The sequence below is a fragment of the Octodon degus genome, unplaced genomic scaffold (genome assembly GCF_000260255.1).
Source record: "Octodon degus isolate 3935 unplaced genomic scaffold, OctDeg1.0 scaffold00164, whole genome shotgun sequence".
Classification (NCBI taxonomy): domain Eukaryota; kingdom Metazoa; phylum Chordata; class Mammalia; order Rodentia; family Octodontidae; genus Octodon; species Octodon degus.
This window is the reverse complement of record NW_004524740.1, coordinates 4,353,237-4,366,671: the sequence shown is the minus strand read 5'-3', so window position 1 is coordinate 4,366,671 and position 13,435 is coordinate 4,353,237. Positions and strand designations below refer to the sequence as shown.

The window sequence follows — 13,435 nt, the reverse complement described above, 5'->3', positions numbered from 1 at the left end:
AATACTGGTTTTTACCTGTTATTTCCTTGGTCCTGAAAACTGTCCTCAAAATTATTTTTTGCCATTTTAATACAAAGCATAAAATTACTGTAGTTTTCTTTTTCTCCCTCCCTCCCTCTTTTCCTCCATCTCTCTGGCCCTCCCCCTCTTCCTTCCCTTCCTTTCTGTACTACGTATTCAACCTAGACCTTCACACTGGGCTATATATTCCCAGCTGACTTTTAAATTTTTATTTTTATTTTTTTCCAACAGGGTCTCACACTAAGTTGCCGAGTTATACAGGCTCAAACTTGTGGTCTTTGTGCCTCAGCCTTTCAGTACTGGGATTATAGACTCGTGCTACCACCCACCTTCGTAACATTTTTTAGTCTCAAGATTGAATAGTGCATATATTTATTGATGCACTTTAATCTGGTGAAATGCACATACACGGATTGATAGCATTTAGAAAACAAGATAACCAAGCTGGATGTGGTGGCACATACCTGTAGTCTTAGCACTGAAGGGGAGCTGAAGCAGGAGAATGACTGCAGGTTTGAGACCAGCCTGGGCTGGCTACATTGTGATTTCAAGACCAACCTGAACTACCTGGCAAGACCCTGTCTCAGAAAAGAAAAGAAAGAAAAAAAAAAAAAAAAAAGAAAGTTACTTAAAAGAACAGTACATTAAACTTCAGATGTTAACCCTAAAAGTACCAGGAACTTCAGGGTGTTAGGAGAAAGATAACTGAAGGAATTACCTTGATGACAAGTGCTCCTTTAGAAGATTCTCCAGGTTTTTTTCCTAACTTAGTTGAGTTCTGTGAAATTCATATTAGAATTGTTTTCTCTGAGAGAAGCCTTAATTTGTAGAAAAGATCTATATAGAAGAAAGGGACTATGATTTAATTTGGTCAGAAGACTTTATAAAGATCTGCCAAGTGTCATGGTATGTATACATTTGTAATCCCAACCCTTGAGGGTCAGGGGGAGTACTGTAAATTGGACTATAAAGTGATACTCAGCTTCAAAGAAAAGAGGAAGAAAGTTACAGAGCGGCCATCATCACCACCACCGCCATCACCATCATTGCCATCATGGTACAGGGGGTTGGTCCCAGGGCCTGAGCATTGAGCCACATCTCCAGCCCTTTTTTAAATTTTTTTATTTTGAGACAGGATTTTGCTAAGTTGATGAGTTGCCCAGGGTAGGCTCCAACTTGCGATCCTCCTGACTCAGCCTCCCAGAGTTCTGGGATTATAGGCGTGTGCCACCATTGCCCATCTTGCTGTTAGTATTATATAGCCCTGATGAAGAATAGCTTCTTATTCTTGTAGCTGGGGTAAATAAATGTATGGCTGTTCACTTTTCATGTTTTTGTACTTGTAATATGAACGGATAATTCACCTCCTTAATAGAGATCCTATCTTTTTTCATGATTCCTTTGCATAAAGTAGACTCAAGCATTTTGGCCTCAAAACTCATTTGCATGCTTAAAAATTATTGTGGTGGCTGGGGGTGTGGCTCATTGATAGAGCACTTGTTTTGGGTGCAAAAGGTTCTCAGTTTGATCCCCAGCAAAATGAAAAATAAATAAAATAAGTTTTTAAGCTTGTGGACCCCCTGCCATCAAGGTTATTTATGTATGTGGAACATAACTATTTGTATTCATTTTAGAGAAATTTTAAAGCAGCAGTTACTTTATTTAAAAACCAGCCCAAGGGCCGCTGAGATAGCTTGGCAGACTAAGCATCTGCTTTGGCAAGCACAGGGACTAGGATTGGATCGTAGGGTTGGTTTTTGTTTTTTTTTTTCCCCTCTGTGCTGGGCATCAAACTCTGGATCTTGCTCTTGCCAGGCAAGTGCTTATACTGCTGAGCTGTCTCCCTGGCCCAGGGTTATCATTGTTTATCAGTAATTTTTTTCAAATAAAAATGGTATTCCAGGGGCTGGAGAAATGGCTCAGTGGTCTAAAGCACCTACTTGGAACAAGCTTGGCAAAGCACAGGGACCGCGGTTCGATCCCCAAGCACCACATGCCAGCCAGCCCCTCCCCCTGGTGGGCTGAGCTGGCCACACACACACACACACACACACACACACACTCTCTAAATAAATGTTTAAAAAAAAAATGGTATTCCAGAAAAAGTGGCTAGTTTGGCTTATATTGCAAATAGTTGCACACATGCTTTCCTCAGATAGCCATTGCACTTAAGTATACAGCAGGAATGGTTTTTGTGTTTCTTCTATTCGTATAGAATACAAACAATGTAAGGACTAAAATTTAATAAAAATTCATTAAAGAGCTTTCGTAAGTAAATTGCCTTAAACTACAAATAGTATGTGGTGGTGAAGAAGCAATGACTGCCAGTAATACAGTTGGTAACACTGCATTATTTCTCTTTAGTGTGCTAGGGACATATAGGCCTGTGCACGCTGGCCCAGTTGTGTTGCATGTTTGGTTGCCAGCAGTTCTGTTGTCCATAGCTTTTGCCATGTTATTATAAATGTCAGCATAAATAAAAAGGAAAATAATGTTGCTATTAAAAAAATAGTTATAAACTCCTGAAAGGGTCCCTGGATCATGTTTTGGAAACTGTTGTAGAAGACATGCAGATATTGAAGTGAGAAATACCATGTTTTTTCTTTGCTTTCCTTGCTCTTTCCTAATAGTATTATCTGTTTTTCTCCTTCCTCTTTTTTCTGCTGGCCCAGAAATTTTGCATTCTATTTTTGTTGTTGTTGTTGTTAATTGAATTAAGCATTTATTGTACTTACTTTCCTTAAAGTATAAAGCTAATCAGAGTCTGGGCTTTTTATAGAGCAAACATCTTTGAATACTTTATCCTTGTGTGCATACGCTATGTCTGTCTTTCTGTCTTTCTCCTTGTGTGTGTGTGTGTATACACACGTGTATATATGGGGATATATATATATATATATACACACACACACACACACACACACACACACACACACACACACATATATTAGTATTTTAGTTCCAGGTTAAGAAAAAATTTTAAACGTACACAAAAGAGAAAATTATTATTATTTTTTTTTTTTGTGGCAGAACCAGGGATTGAACTCAGGCCCTTGTGCTTGCCAGGCAAGAGCTTATTCTACAGAGCCATCTCCCTGGCCCCAAAAGAGAAAATTAGACAATGAATTCATGTTCATTAACCACTAATACTCACTGTTGTTTGCTTCATTTAGACCATTTTTCTTGAAGACCTTTTAAGTTGGTTCACGAACTTAATTCTCTCCATGATACTGGTTGGAAATGGAAATGGATGAGAACTGAATCAAATTTCCCCATAAGGTTGACATTGAACCTCCTCATTGATTTTATTTGTTTCTCATTCAACTTGGCTTGTGAGCAGAATCTTTGAAAAAAATCAAGTTTGTGAACCATGGTACCATAAACCTCATAGTTTAACTCAATTTGTCTAACATTATTTTGATAGGCAGTCAATTTACAACATTAATAAGGTATTTAGTCTTTTTAAGTTAACATCTAAAAATTTGTACATGTTGTATTTATACCATATCTTAATTTGGACAGGCCACATTTTGAATGTGATAGTCACATGTAACTTCTGGTAACCATTACTTGGCATCAACAGCTTTAGAAATTAAGTCAGTAAAGAAGAATCAAGATGTATCATATACAAGTACAAAATCCCTGTAATGATTGTGAGTATTGTGTATATCTAAGATGTACCAATAAACTTAACTTAAAAAAATTAGTAATAGGAGTGATGGCTGGAAGATACAGAAAATGTAAATTTCTGTTCAGTGTAAGAAATTACCTTTTAACAACTGCAGCTGATAGACAGTTGTGTACATTTCTTAATAGATAATATATTTATTGTAATTGAAAGTATTTTAAAAAACGACCCATAAAACATATGCCAACATTGAAAAGAACTTTTTTTAAAGTCATAAATTCCTTTATAAATGTTATACATGCTCGGCCGCTTATGGTAGCATACACTTATAATTTTGCCTGTTTGAGCCTATTTAGCAAGACCCTATCTCAAAATAAATAAAAAGATTGGAGATGTAGCGCAGTGGTAGAGCATCCCGAGGTTTAATTTCTGATACTGTAAAAGCAAAACAAAAAAGCTCATATAAAAGTTGAAATAATACACAGTGATATAAAATTAAAAATTATAAGTTCTCCCTCCTACTTACCATATAGGTATGCCTGCCTGCTTTTGGCACAGGTGGAATCATGGTATGTAAAGTTTGTAATATTTCATTCTATGAATATATGATACTTTTTTGACCAGTCCCTTATGGTTCACTGTTTTTTAAAAAATCCATCCATCCATCCTTTCTTTCTTTCTTTCTTTCTTTCTTTCTTTCTTTCTTTCTTTCTTTCTTTCTTTGATACAGGGTCTCGCTTCACATCTCGAGACTCAGTGATCCTCCTCCTGTCTCAGCCTCCCCAGTGCTGGGATTATAGGCATGTGGCACCACGCCTGGTTTTGGTGATGGCCCTACTCCCCTGGGGTTCTGGGCCCAGCATGGCATGCAGTACTGGGCATTGAAACCAGGTCCTTGTGCTTGCCAGGCAGGTGCTTAGACTGCTGAGATATGTCCCCAGTCCCTAGGGCTTCACTCTTGCTAAGGTTTTTTTTTTTTTTTTTTTTTTTTTTTTTTGTGTGTGTGTGTGTGCACGTGCGCGTGTCTTTTTGAGACAGGATTTCACTGTGCAGTTCAGGGTAACCTTGAAGTCTCAAACTTGCTTCCTCAGCCTCACGAGTACTAGGATTGCAGGATTGCACCATCATGTCCTGCACTAAAGAGTTTTAAAGCAAATCTTAAATATAATTTCATTTTTATAGTTCTTTAGTGTAAATTTTGTCCAGGTGTGGTGACACATACTTGTAACCCATAGTACTAAGAGGCTGAGGCAAATGGATTGCAGGTTTGAGATCTACCTGGGCAATTCAGTAAAATTTAGGTATCAATATAAAAAAGAACTGAGAATGTGGACTAGTGATAGAATGCTATCAGGTTCAATCTCTAGTATTACCAAAAATCCCCACAAATGTGTGGTGCTTTTTTGTTTTTGCTTTAATGGTGCTAGGGATAAAACCTAGGTTAAGTAGAAACTTCACCAGTGAGCTATACTCTGCAGTCCCATTATTTTCTTACCTATTACTCTATTCATTATTACACTCAGTAAAATGAGTAGTTTTTTGGTATGAAGTTATCCCATCTAGATTTGGCTCTGAAATAATAACAAGGTAGTAAGGATTAAACCTAGTTTTTTTTTTTTAAATTTTATTTGTGTGTGTGTGTGTGTGTGTGTGTGGCCAGCTCAGCCCACCAGGGCGTGGCGCTGACTGGCATGTGGTGCTGGGTGATTGAACCGCGGTCCTTGTGCTTTGTTAAGCTTGTTCTAAGTAGGTGCTTTATTTTTTTTTTTTAAATTTTTTATTTATTTGTGTGTGTGTGTGTGTGTGGCCAGCTCAGCCCACCAGGGGGCGGGGCTGGCTGGCATGTGGTGCTGGGTGATTGAACCGCGGTCCCTGTGCTTTGCTAAGCTTGTTCTAAGTAGATGCTTTAGACCACTGAGCCATCTCACCAGCCCCTAAGTAGGTGCTTTAGACCACTGAGCCATCTCACCAGCCCTAAATCTAGGGTTTTGAACTGAGCTACATCCCCTACTTTTTCGTAGTCATACATACATATATACATATATATATATATGTATAATATATATATATATATATATATATATATTTTTTTTTTTTTTTAATAAGGTCTTAATAAGTTTCTCAAGCTGGACTCCAACTTGTGATCTTCCTGGCTGCTTCAGGAAGTACTGTGATTATAGTTGTCCAACTTCCTGCCGTCTTTTTATGACATTGACCTAGATGTAAAAACTAGGTCTATTGTCTGATAGAATGTTCCATGTTCTGGACTTCTCCTGTAAATTGTCATGCGTTTTAAATTTTTTTTCTAGTGTCACTTCCTTTATCCCTTAATTTCTGTAAATTTAAAGTAGCTCTTTTAGCTGTGTTGTCTTATAATAGCTGTGTTATAACTACTAATGACTTTATAGTAGCTAGATTTCTTAAAATTTAGTTCTTTTTTTATCTTTGTCTTTTTGAGATCAGGTTTTTGCTATGCAGCTCAGACTAGCCTTGAGCTCACTTTGTAGCCCAGGCTGGTCTCAGAACTTGCAACGATCCTCTTGCCCCAGCGTGCGCCACCATACCTGGCTAAAAATTCAGTTCTTTAATTATATTAGATACATTTCCAGTGCCCAAGATCCATATGCAGAATATTTCCACCATCATAAGAAGTTCTGTTCAATGTTGCTGAAGACTTGATTAGATCTAAGTCAGTATTTTTGGCCGGTATACTTCATAGAAAATAGTGTTTTGCTTTGAATCAGAAGGGACGTTGTTTGATTGTCCCAATTCCTACATTAAGACTAGGTAATGATCACCTTGACCCCTCCATTGCATAGTTTCTGACAATGTTTTTTGTTTGTTTTTTCTGTGTTTTAGGGAAGGGTCTACAGGGCGTTCAGGGTCTCACTGCTAGATCGGACTCCTAGTGATCCTCCTGTTTACAGCTTCCCAAGTGCTGGGATTACAGGCACGCACCACCATGCCTAGTCTCAATCACTGTCTCAGAGCGCCCCGGGGCAGGCCTGGGGATTGAACTGCTGGCCCCTGTGCCTGCACCTGCTTGCAGGTGCTTTAATCTGTTGAGCTATCTGGCTGGCCCTTGACAATGTTAATTATAAATGGTTTTTCTTCTTCCTTTGAGCTCCTTAGTATCTTTTTCTTATCTTGTTACATTGATTAAAATATGTGTGTAGTGTTTATATTCTTACATTCTTAGTCTTGGACAGGACTTAGTCTTTCAGTATATTGTCTGCTAATTGTCATGTTTCATAGATATTCCTTTCAGGTTATTAAAATATTCACCTGTTCCTTGCTATGCCTTTCTTCTCCCCCTCCCCCTCCCCCCTCCCCTCCCCCTCTTCTCCTCCCTCTCCCTCTCCATTTTATGTATTTGATACAGATCTCACTGCACACCTAGGACTTGTAGTGGTCCTCCTGCTTTCAGCCTCCCCAGCACTGGGATTACAGGTGTGCGCCACCGTGCCCAGTCTCTCAGGGCACCTGGGGGTGGGGCCAGCATGGCATGTGCTGGGGATCAAACCCGGATCCCTGAGCTTGCCTAAGCAGCCCCTTAGTGAGCTGAGCTATCTCGCCAGCCTGCTATGCTTTTTTATATGCAGTATTGAAGCTTGTTGTGTGGTTTTCTATATTTATTGTGATAATACAGTTTATTTCTTTTATAGTAATGTGATAATAATGCTGATTTCCTTTTTTTTCTTAGACAGGGTCTCACTGTTTAGTTTTGGCTGTCGTTGAACTCACTGTGTAGCCCAAGCTGGTCTTGAAATTACAATAATCACCCTGCCTCAGGCCCCATGCCCATCTCGTGATTTCCTTTGCAATATGCTTTACATTCTTGGGATCAACTCTATTTGGTCATTATTTATTTTATCTTTTTTGGGTTGAGTTGTTGCTGTTTTCTTAGTTATTTACATGTGTTAGTGATTTATCAGTATTTTCTTGAGATACCAGTTTATGGCAAATAATTAATAAATACACAAAAAGTACCAAGTCAAAAACTGAATGTTTAAACTCCCTATCTTACCATCTTTTAAGATAGTTTCTTAGCATAAGAAACATTTATATGTATATCATATCCTATCAGTATCAATGAATTTGAATACAATGAAAGTGCTTTTAACCCCTAAATTATTAAATTTTCTTCAAGTTATGACGAAGTCTGCCTTCGTGTGTACCTGTCTATTTACTTACAGGGTCTTGTGATGTAGTCTATACTGATCTTGAACTGTGTAACTCATGCTAACCTTGAATTGGTGATCCTCCTGCTTCCACCTCCTAAGTGTTGGGAATTATAGGCATGTGCTACGCTATCTTTTTTTTCTTTTTCTGTGCAGCTAATTCTGTAGTACTGAGTTGGGAGAATAGGTATGTTTTGATTTTTTTTTTAAATAGTTATTTATTTTGTGTGTGTGTGTGTACGTGTGTGTGGCCAGCTCAGCCCACCAGGGGGCGGGGGCTGGCTGGCATGTGGTGCTGGGGGATTGAACCGTGGTCCCTGTGCTTTGCTTAGTTTAGCTTGTTCTAAGTAGGTGCTTTAGACCACTGAGCAATCTTACCAGCCCAATAGGTATGTTTTGAGGCCTATCAGTCAGTCAGCTCTAGCACTTTCAAGACTGATTCTCCCTCCACTTTTCTTTTTTTCCCTTCAGTACTAAGGGTCAAATTGAGCAACTTACATATGCTAGGCAAGCACTCTCCTACTACACTGCTCCCCAGCACTCATACTGACCTAAGTAGAAAAGAACATGATTTCTTACCTGTTGCTGCAGGTTTGTAGGTGATAACTAAACTCAGCCAAGTGGCACCACCCCCAGGCCATGCTGAGATAGTAGTTGAGACTGGGCATGGTGGTGCATGCCTATAATCGCAACACTTGGGAGATTGAAAACAGGAGAATCATTATGAGTCCATTCTAATGAAATAATAAATAAAATAACTATAATCGTAACCTGTGTATTTATTCACATACTAGGACTTTGATTACATAGACAAATTATTGTTGGCTAATAATCAGACTGCCTGAACACTTAGCCAAATGCATCAGATGAATGTGGGAAAATTGGCTTTTATGAATTGTTCTTCATGCTGTTTTCACTTAGATCACTCAAAATATTTTCTCTCCATATAAGTTCAAATCATTTCATTTTTAATACATATAATCAAAACTCTTTGGAATGACTGAAATCATTCAGTGCTTTGCTGGACTGGTGATAAACATCAAATTTTTCTTTTAAATTTTCAGGCACAAAAATCTCAAACCAAGAAATGCTGGACAAGGACAGGCACCATCTTTGAGTCAGCAGCAGCAAGTACTTCCAAAGCACAAGACCAATGAGAAACAAGAAAAGAATGAAAAGCCGCAGAAACGTCCCTTGACTCCTTTTCATCATCGTGTATCTGTTAGTGATGATGTTGGCATGGACGCAGATTCAGCTAGCCAAAGACTTGTGATCTCTGCTCCTGATAGTCAAGTGAGATTTTCAAACCTCCGAACTAATGATGTAGCAAAGACACCTCAGATGCATGGCACTGAAATGTCAAACTCACCTCAGCCACCCCCACTTAGTCCTCACCCGTGTGATGTGGCTGATGAAGGAGTGACCAAAACACCTTCAACTCCTCAGAGTCAGCATTTTTATCAAATGCCCACACCAGATCCCTTGGTTCCTACCAAACCAATGGAAGATAGGATAGATAGTATGTCCCAATCTTTCCCACCTCAATTCCAGGAAACTGTAGAACCTACAGTGTATGTTGGTACAGCAGTAAACTTGGAAGAAGATGAAGCTAATACAGCCTGGAAGTATTATAAGGTCCCAAAGAAAAAGGATATAGAGTTTTTACCACCTCAACTTCCAAGTGATAAATTCAAGGATGATACAATTGGACCTTTTGGACAGGAAAGTATAACATCAGTTACAGAGTATGTATTTTTTTTTTCCCCCTTAATCACTAAACTAAGGGTAGAAGTGATGTCAGTTCTTATTAGTAGAATTCCAGGAGTACTTTCAGAATAGAATTTATAATCCTTAAATATTGAATTTGTATAATGTTCTACTGTATTTTTTCTAAGGAAACTTTTTAATGAAATATTTATCCACTAAAAAGTGGAGAAGGGGCCAGGGACATAGCTCAGTACAGTAAGTGCTTGCCTGGCAAGCACCAGGGCCTGAGTTCTATCCCCGGTTCCACCAGAAAAAAAAATGGAGAAAATACTATATGAACACTGATGTGTTCATCATTCAGCCGATTGCATACAGTTAGAATTTTTGTATACTGTTTTCTTTAACTTTTTCCCACTGTCCTTAATTTGGTGCTTATCATTGCATTATATGTCTATATGTGATTCTCTGGTTAATTCAGTATAATTGTTTTGTAGTATTTTTTTAGTTATGATTATACCATAATTTATTAACTCTCAAAGATGGATGTCTTGATAATTTTCAACTTTTCACAATAACAAAAAATGTAGCAGTGAATCTTTTTGTACACATTTCCTTATTTGTATAAGTCTTTTAAGAAATATATCTAAAAGTAGAATTGGCAAGCTAGGAGGTATGTCCATTTTCAGCATTAAGAGTTGTTGCCAGTTTGCTGTCCAAATTGGCATATAGTTTATACCCTTGTGAACCAGCAGAGTATGTGAATGACTGTTACTATGTTCCTCAGTATCGGGTATCATGAGTCTTGATTTGGCTGCATATATAACCTTACTGTCTTAATACATGTTTTCTAAGGTTTTGGTGGGGTTAAATATGATTTAAAATATTTATTGAACATTTAGATTTCCTGAATTGCAAGTTGGGTTTTTTTGCCCTTTTTTTCTGATTCTTTTAACATTCTGGCATTCATCCTTTATTAATTATGCTCACTATCCATTCTTCCATATGTGGCTTGCTTGCTTGCTTGCTTGCCTTTTTTTTTTTTTTTTTTTTTTGCGGAACTGGGGATTGAACTTGGGTCCTTACGCTTGCCAGGGAAGCACTTATTCCGCTGAGCCATCTCCCTGGCCCCAGCTTGCTTTCTTTGTTCTCTATATTTATGGTGTACTTCGGACAGAAATGGTTTTTATCATGTCTGTCTTTACATTTTATGTTGCTCTGAATACATTTATAGCCTATCTAACAAACCCTTTGCATTTGTCTGTATAAGTATTTGTGAAAAAAAGTTTTTCTAAAAGGCGAAAATCAGCTAACAAGTACTATATTCTGTAGTACTGTCTGCTTAGTTATTAGACCCAGGACAAGTAGTGTCTAAAGATTTGTATTTCCTATCTATCTCAGTCCATTTTCAGTAAACTACTTTTATGTTTCTTAGATTGTGCTCAAATGTTACATGATGTTTTAGACTTTATTAGTTAAAATATTACATTTCTTTATTTGTGCATATTTTCTATTAATCATAGGGACAACTTTTCTTTCACGGTTTGTTAGCATTGTTAGTAATGTTGATCGGTTGCTTTCTAGACTTTTGCCTCTCAAGTGCTGTGTGCTACCATGTGCAGCTCTAGACTCGTCTTCTAGCTCTAGGATTTCATTTCAGTAGACTTCTAAATTAACACTTTGGTAGAACCAGTGGCTTCTTTTTGGGTTTAAGCTTATTTTGTCAACAAACGTCTTAACTCCATTTGAGACTATGAAGAATGCTTGCCAAGCATGTGCAAAATCCTTTGTTCAATTCACTGGACCATTTTTTAAAAAAATATGTTTGTTTAGGTATGTATGTATGTAGCACAGGGTGTACAGGGTCTCACTACACAAATCGGACTGGTTATCTTCCTGTTTTAGCCTCCCAAGCCCTGGGATTACAGGTGCACCACCATGCCCAGTCTCTTTCACCTCTCAGCTTGTCCCAGGGGTAGGGCTGGCACAGCAGCCAGGGATTGAACCCGGGTCCCTGAATCTGTCTAAGAAGGCACTTTAGTCCTCTGAACTATGTGGCTGGCCCTACTTGTTTAATATTTTGATTTCTTTTTGTTGTTGTTGTTGTTATAGAATTATTTTTTCTTTACTATTATCATTTATAATAATTACTTGTTTATATATATTTTACAGTGATAATCAACTGAGAATTTGTGTATGTAGGCTAGCTCTTTATTGGCACTCCTTGCTCACTCAATATTTTAGTGAATATTGTATATATGTATATATGTATGTATATATGTGAGACAGGATCAGTTCATGCTTGCCTTGAACTCCCTATGTATCCCAGGCTGGCAATCCTCCTGTCTCATCCTCCCTTGAGTGATGGGATTACAGGCATGTGCCACAGAGCACAGCTGTGGATATTATATATCTTTGTCAGGCACTACATTATAACTGGGATAAAATTTTTGAAGTGTGTGGGTGGGTGAGTTATCCCTAAAATTATAGAATGAAAAACATACTAAATCTCTTTTTACATTTGTTTTCCTTAAAAAGGAGTTACTTCCTACTCCATTTTTAAACTTTTTTGCTTTTTAAAAATTTTTTTGTGTAGATATGTAAGCCCAGCTTCTCTGATTTTTCTAGGCTCTGTTAGTATCTTATTGTTCAATAGTTTTTGCCTGTAGTCCCCTCCCCCCTTGGCATATTTTAGGCTCTTGACTTTCTGTGGTATATTTCATCTGACTTTGATCTTCCATAAGATTTAGTGAAATGTCTGATCCATTTATAGTCTCTGTCTCATTTTCAATGATGTTAGGGACTTTTTTTCCCCTTTAAATTCCTGTATTTTCATTTTAGCAGGGAAATCCTTGTGCTTCATCTGCCAGTTGTAGTTTGACTCTATAAAGATTGTAGTATAATTTGATTTTTAATTAAAATCTGGATTTTAAATTGGACTGCAGAATACTTTTCTGAGCATGGAAGACAAATTATTTATTTAATAATCAGTGGATTTCTTGAAAGCAAATGATGTCTTGAAAGTAAGATATTAAAGAACTTAATCTTTCTGTGCTAAATGTAATATAAAAATCTAAGCCAGCCCCATATCATCCCTGAAACTATTAGTGCTTCTCTACAGGTCTGTCTACACAACAACCAAAGTGATCATTGTAAGGTATATATTGCTACTCATTTGCTAAATCCCTGTAATAATTTCCTTTTACCCCAAGAAGAAAATCCCTTTTTCTCTTACATAAAATAGTAAGTTGTGCCTACCTAGGATCTTCACCCTAATCTGTTACTATCCTATTCGCTTCCAAATTTATTTTTTTTTAACACTTTTTTTTTTAATATTTATTTATTTTTATTTATTACATTTATTTATTGTGTGTGTGTGTGTGGCCAGCTCAGCCCACCAGGGGGCGGGTCTGGCTGGCAAGTGGTGCTGGGGATCGAACCGCAGTCCCTGTGCTTTGCCAAGTTTGTTTCAAGTAGGTGCTTTAGACCTCTGAGCCATCTCTCCAGCCCCTCGCTTCCAAATTTAGTTCCTCCATCCTTTTTGCTGTTCCTTCAAAAAGCCTAGTTTGTGTCTCTCAGGCTTCAGATTCATGTTACAGAGAGAAAACTGGCCACTCTTTACCATTCAGTACTGTTCAGTAGTTACCTGAGTAGGGGAATTTTCCTGATCATTCTGTCCAAACTCTTCTATGCTTCAAATCACTATCTGTCTTCTGTACTATTTTAACATTGTCCCTTAATATATCTCATCATTTGAAATTACATATTTCTTAATAGTCTTTTCATTATTAGAATGTAAGGTTTGGGGCTGGAGAGATGGCTCAGTGGTCTAAAGCACCTACTTGGAACAAGCTTGGCAAAGCACAGGGACCACGGTTCAATCTTCCAGCACCACATGCCA

At 37.8% G+C, this 13,435-nt stretch overlaps 1 protein-coding gene across 3 annotated transcripts in view; it reads left to right on the top strand.

The window, feature by feature from the left end:
• Med13 (mediator complex subunit 13) overlaps positions 1–13,435 on the top strand; it is a 112,512-nt gene that overhangs the window by 43,039 nt on the left and 56,038 nt on the right. For all 3 annotated transcript variants that reach the window (XM_023703123.1, XM_004643027.2, XM_023703122.1), the window contains one exon: positions 8,895–9,575. In XM_023703123.1, the coding sequence (XP_023558891.1) occupies positions 8,895–9,575 (681 nt within the window). The remainder of the gene's footprint in view (positions 1–8,894; positions 9,576–13,435) is intronic.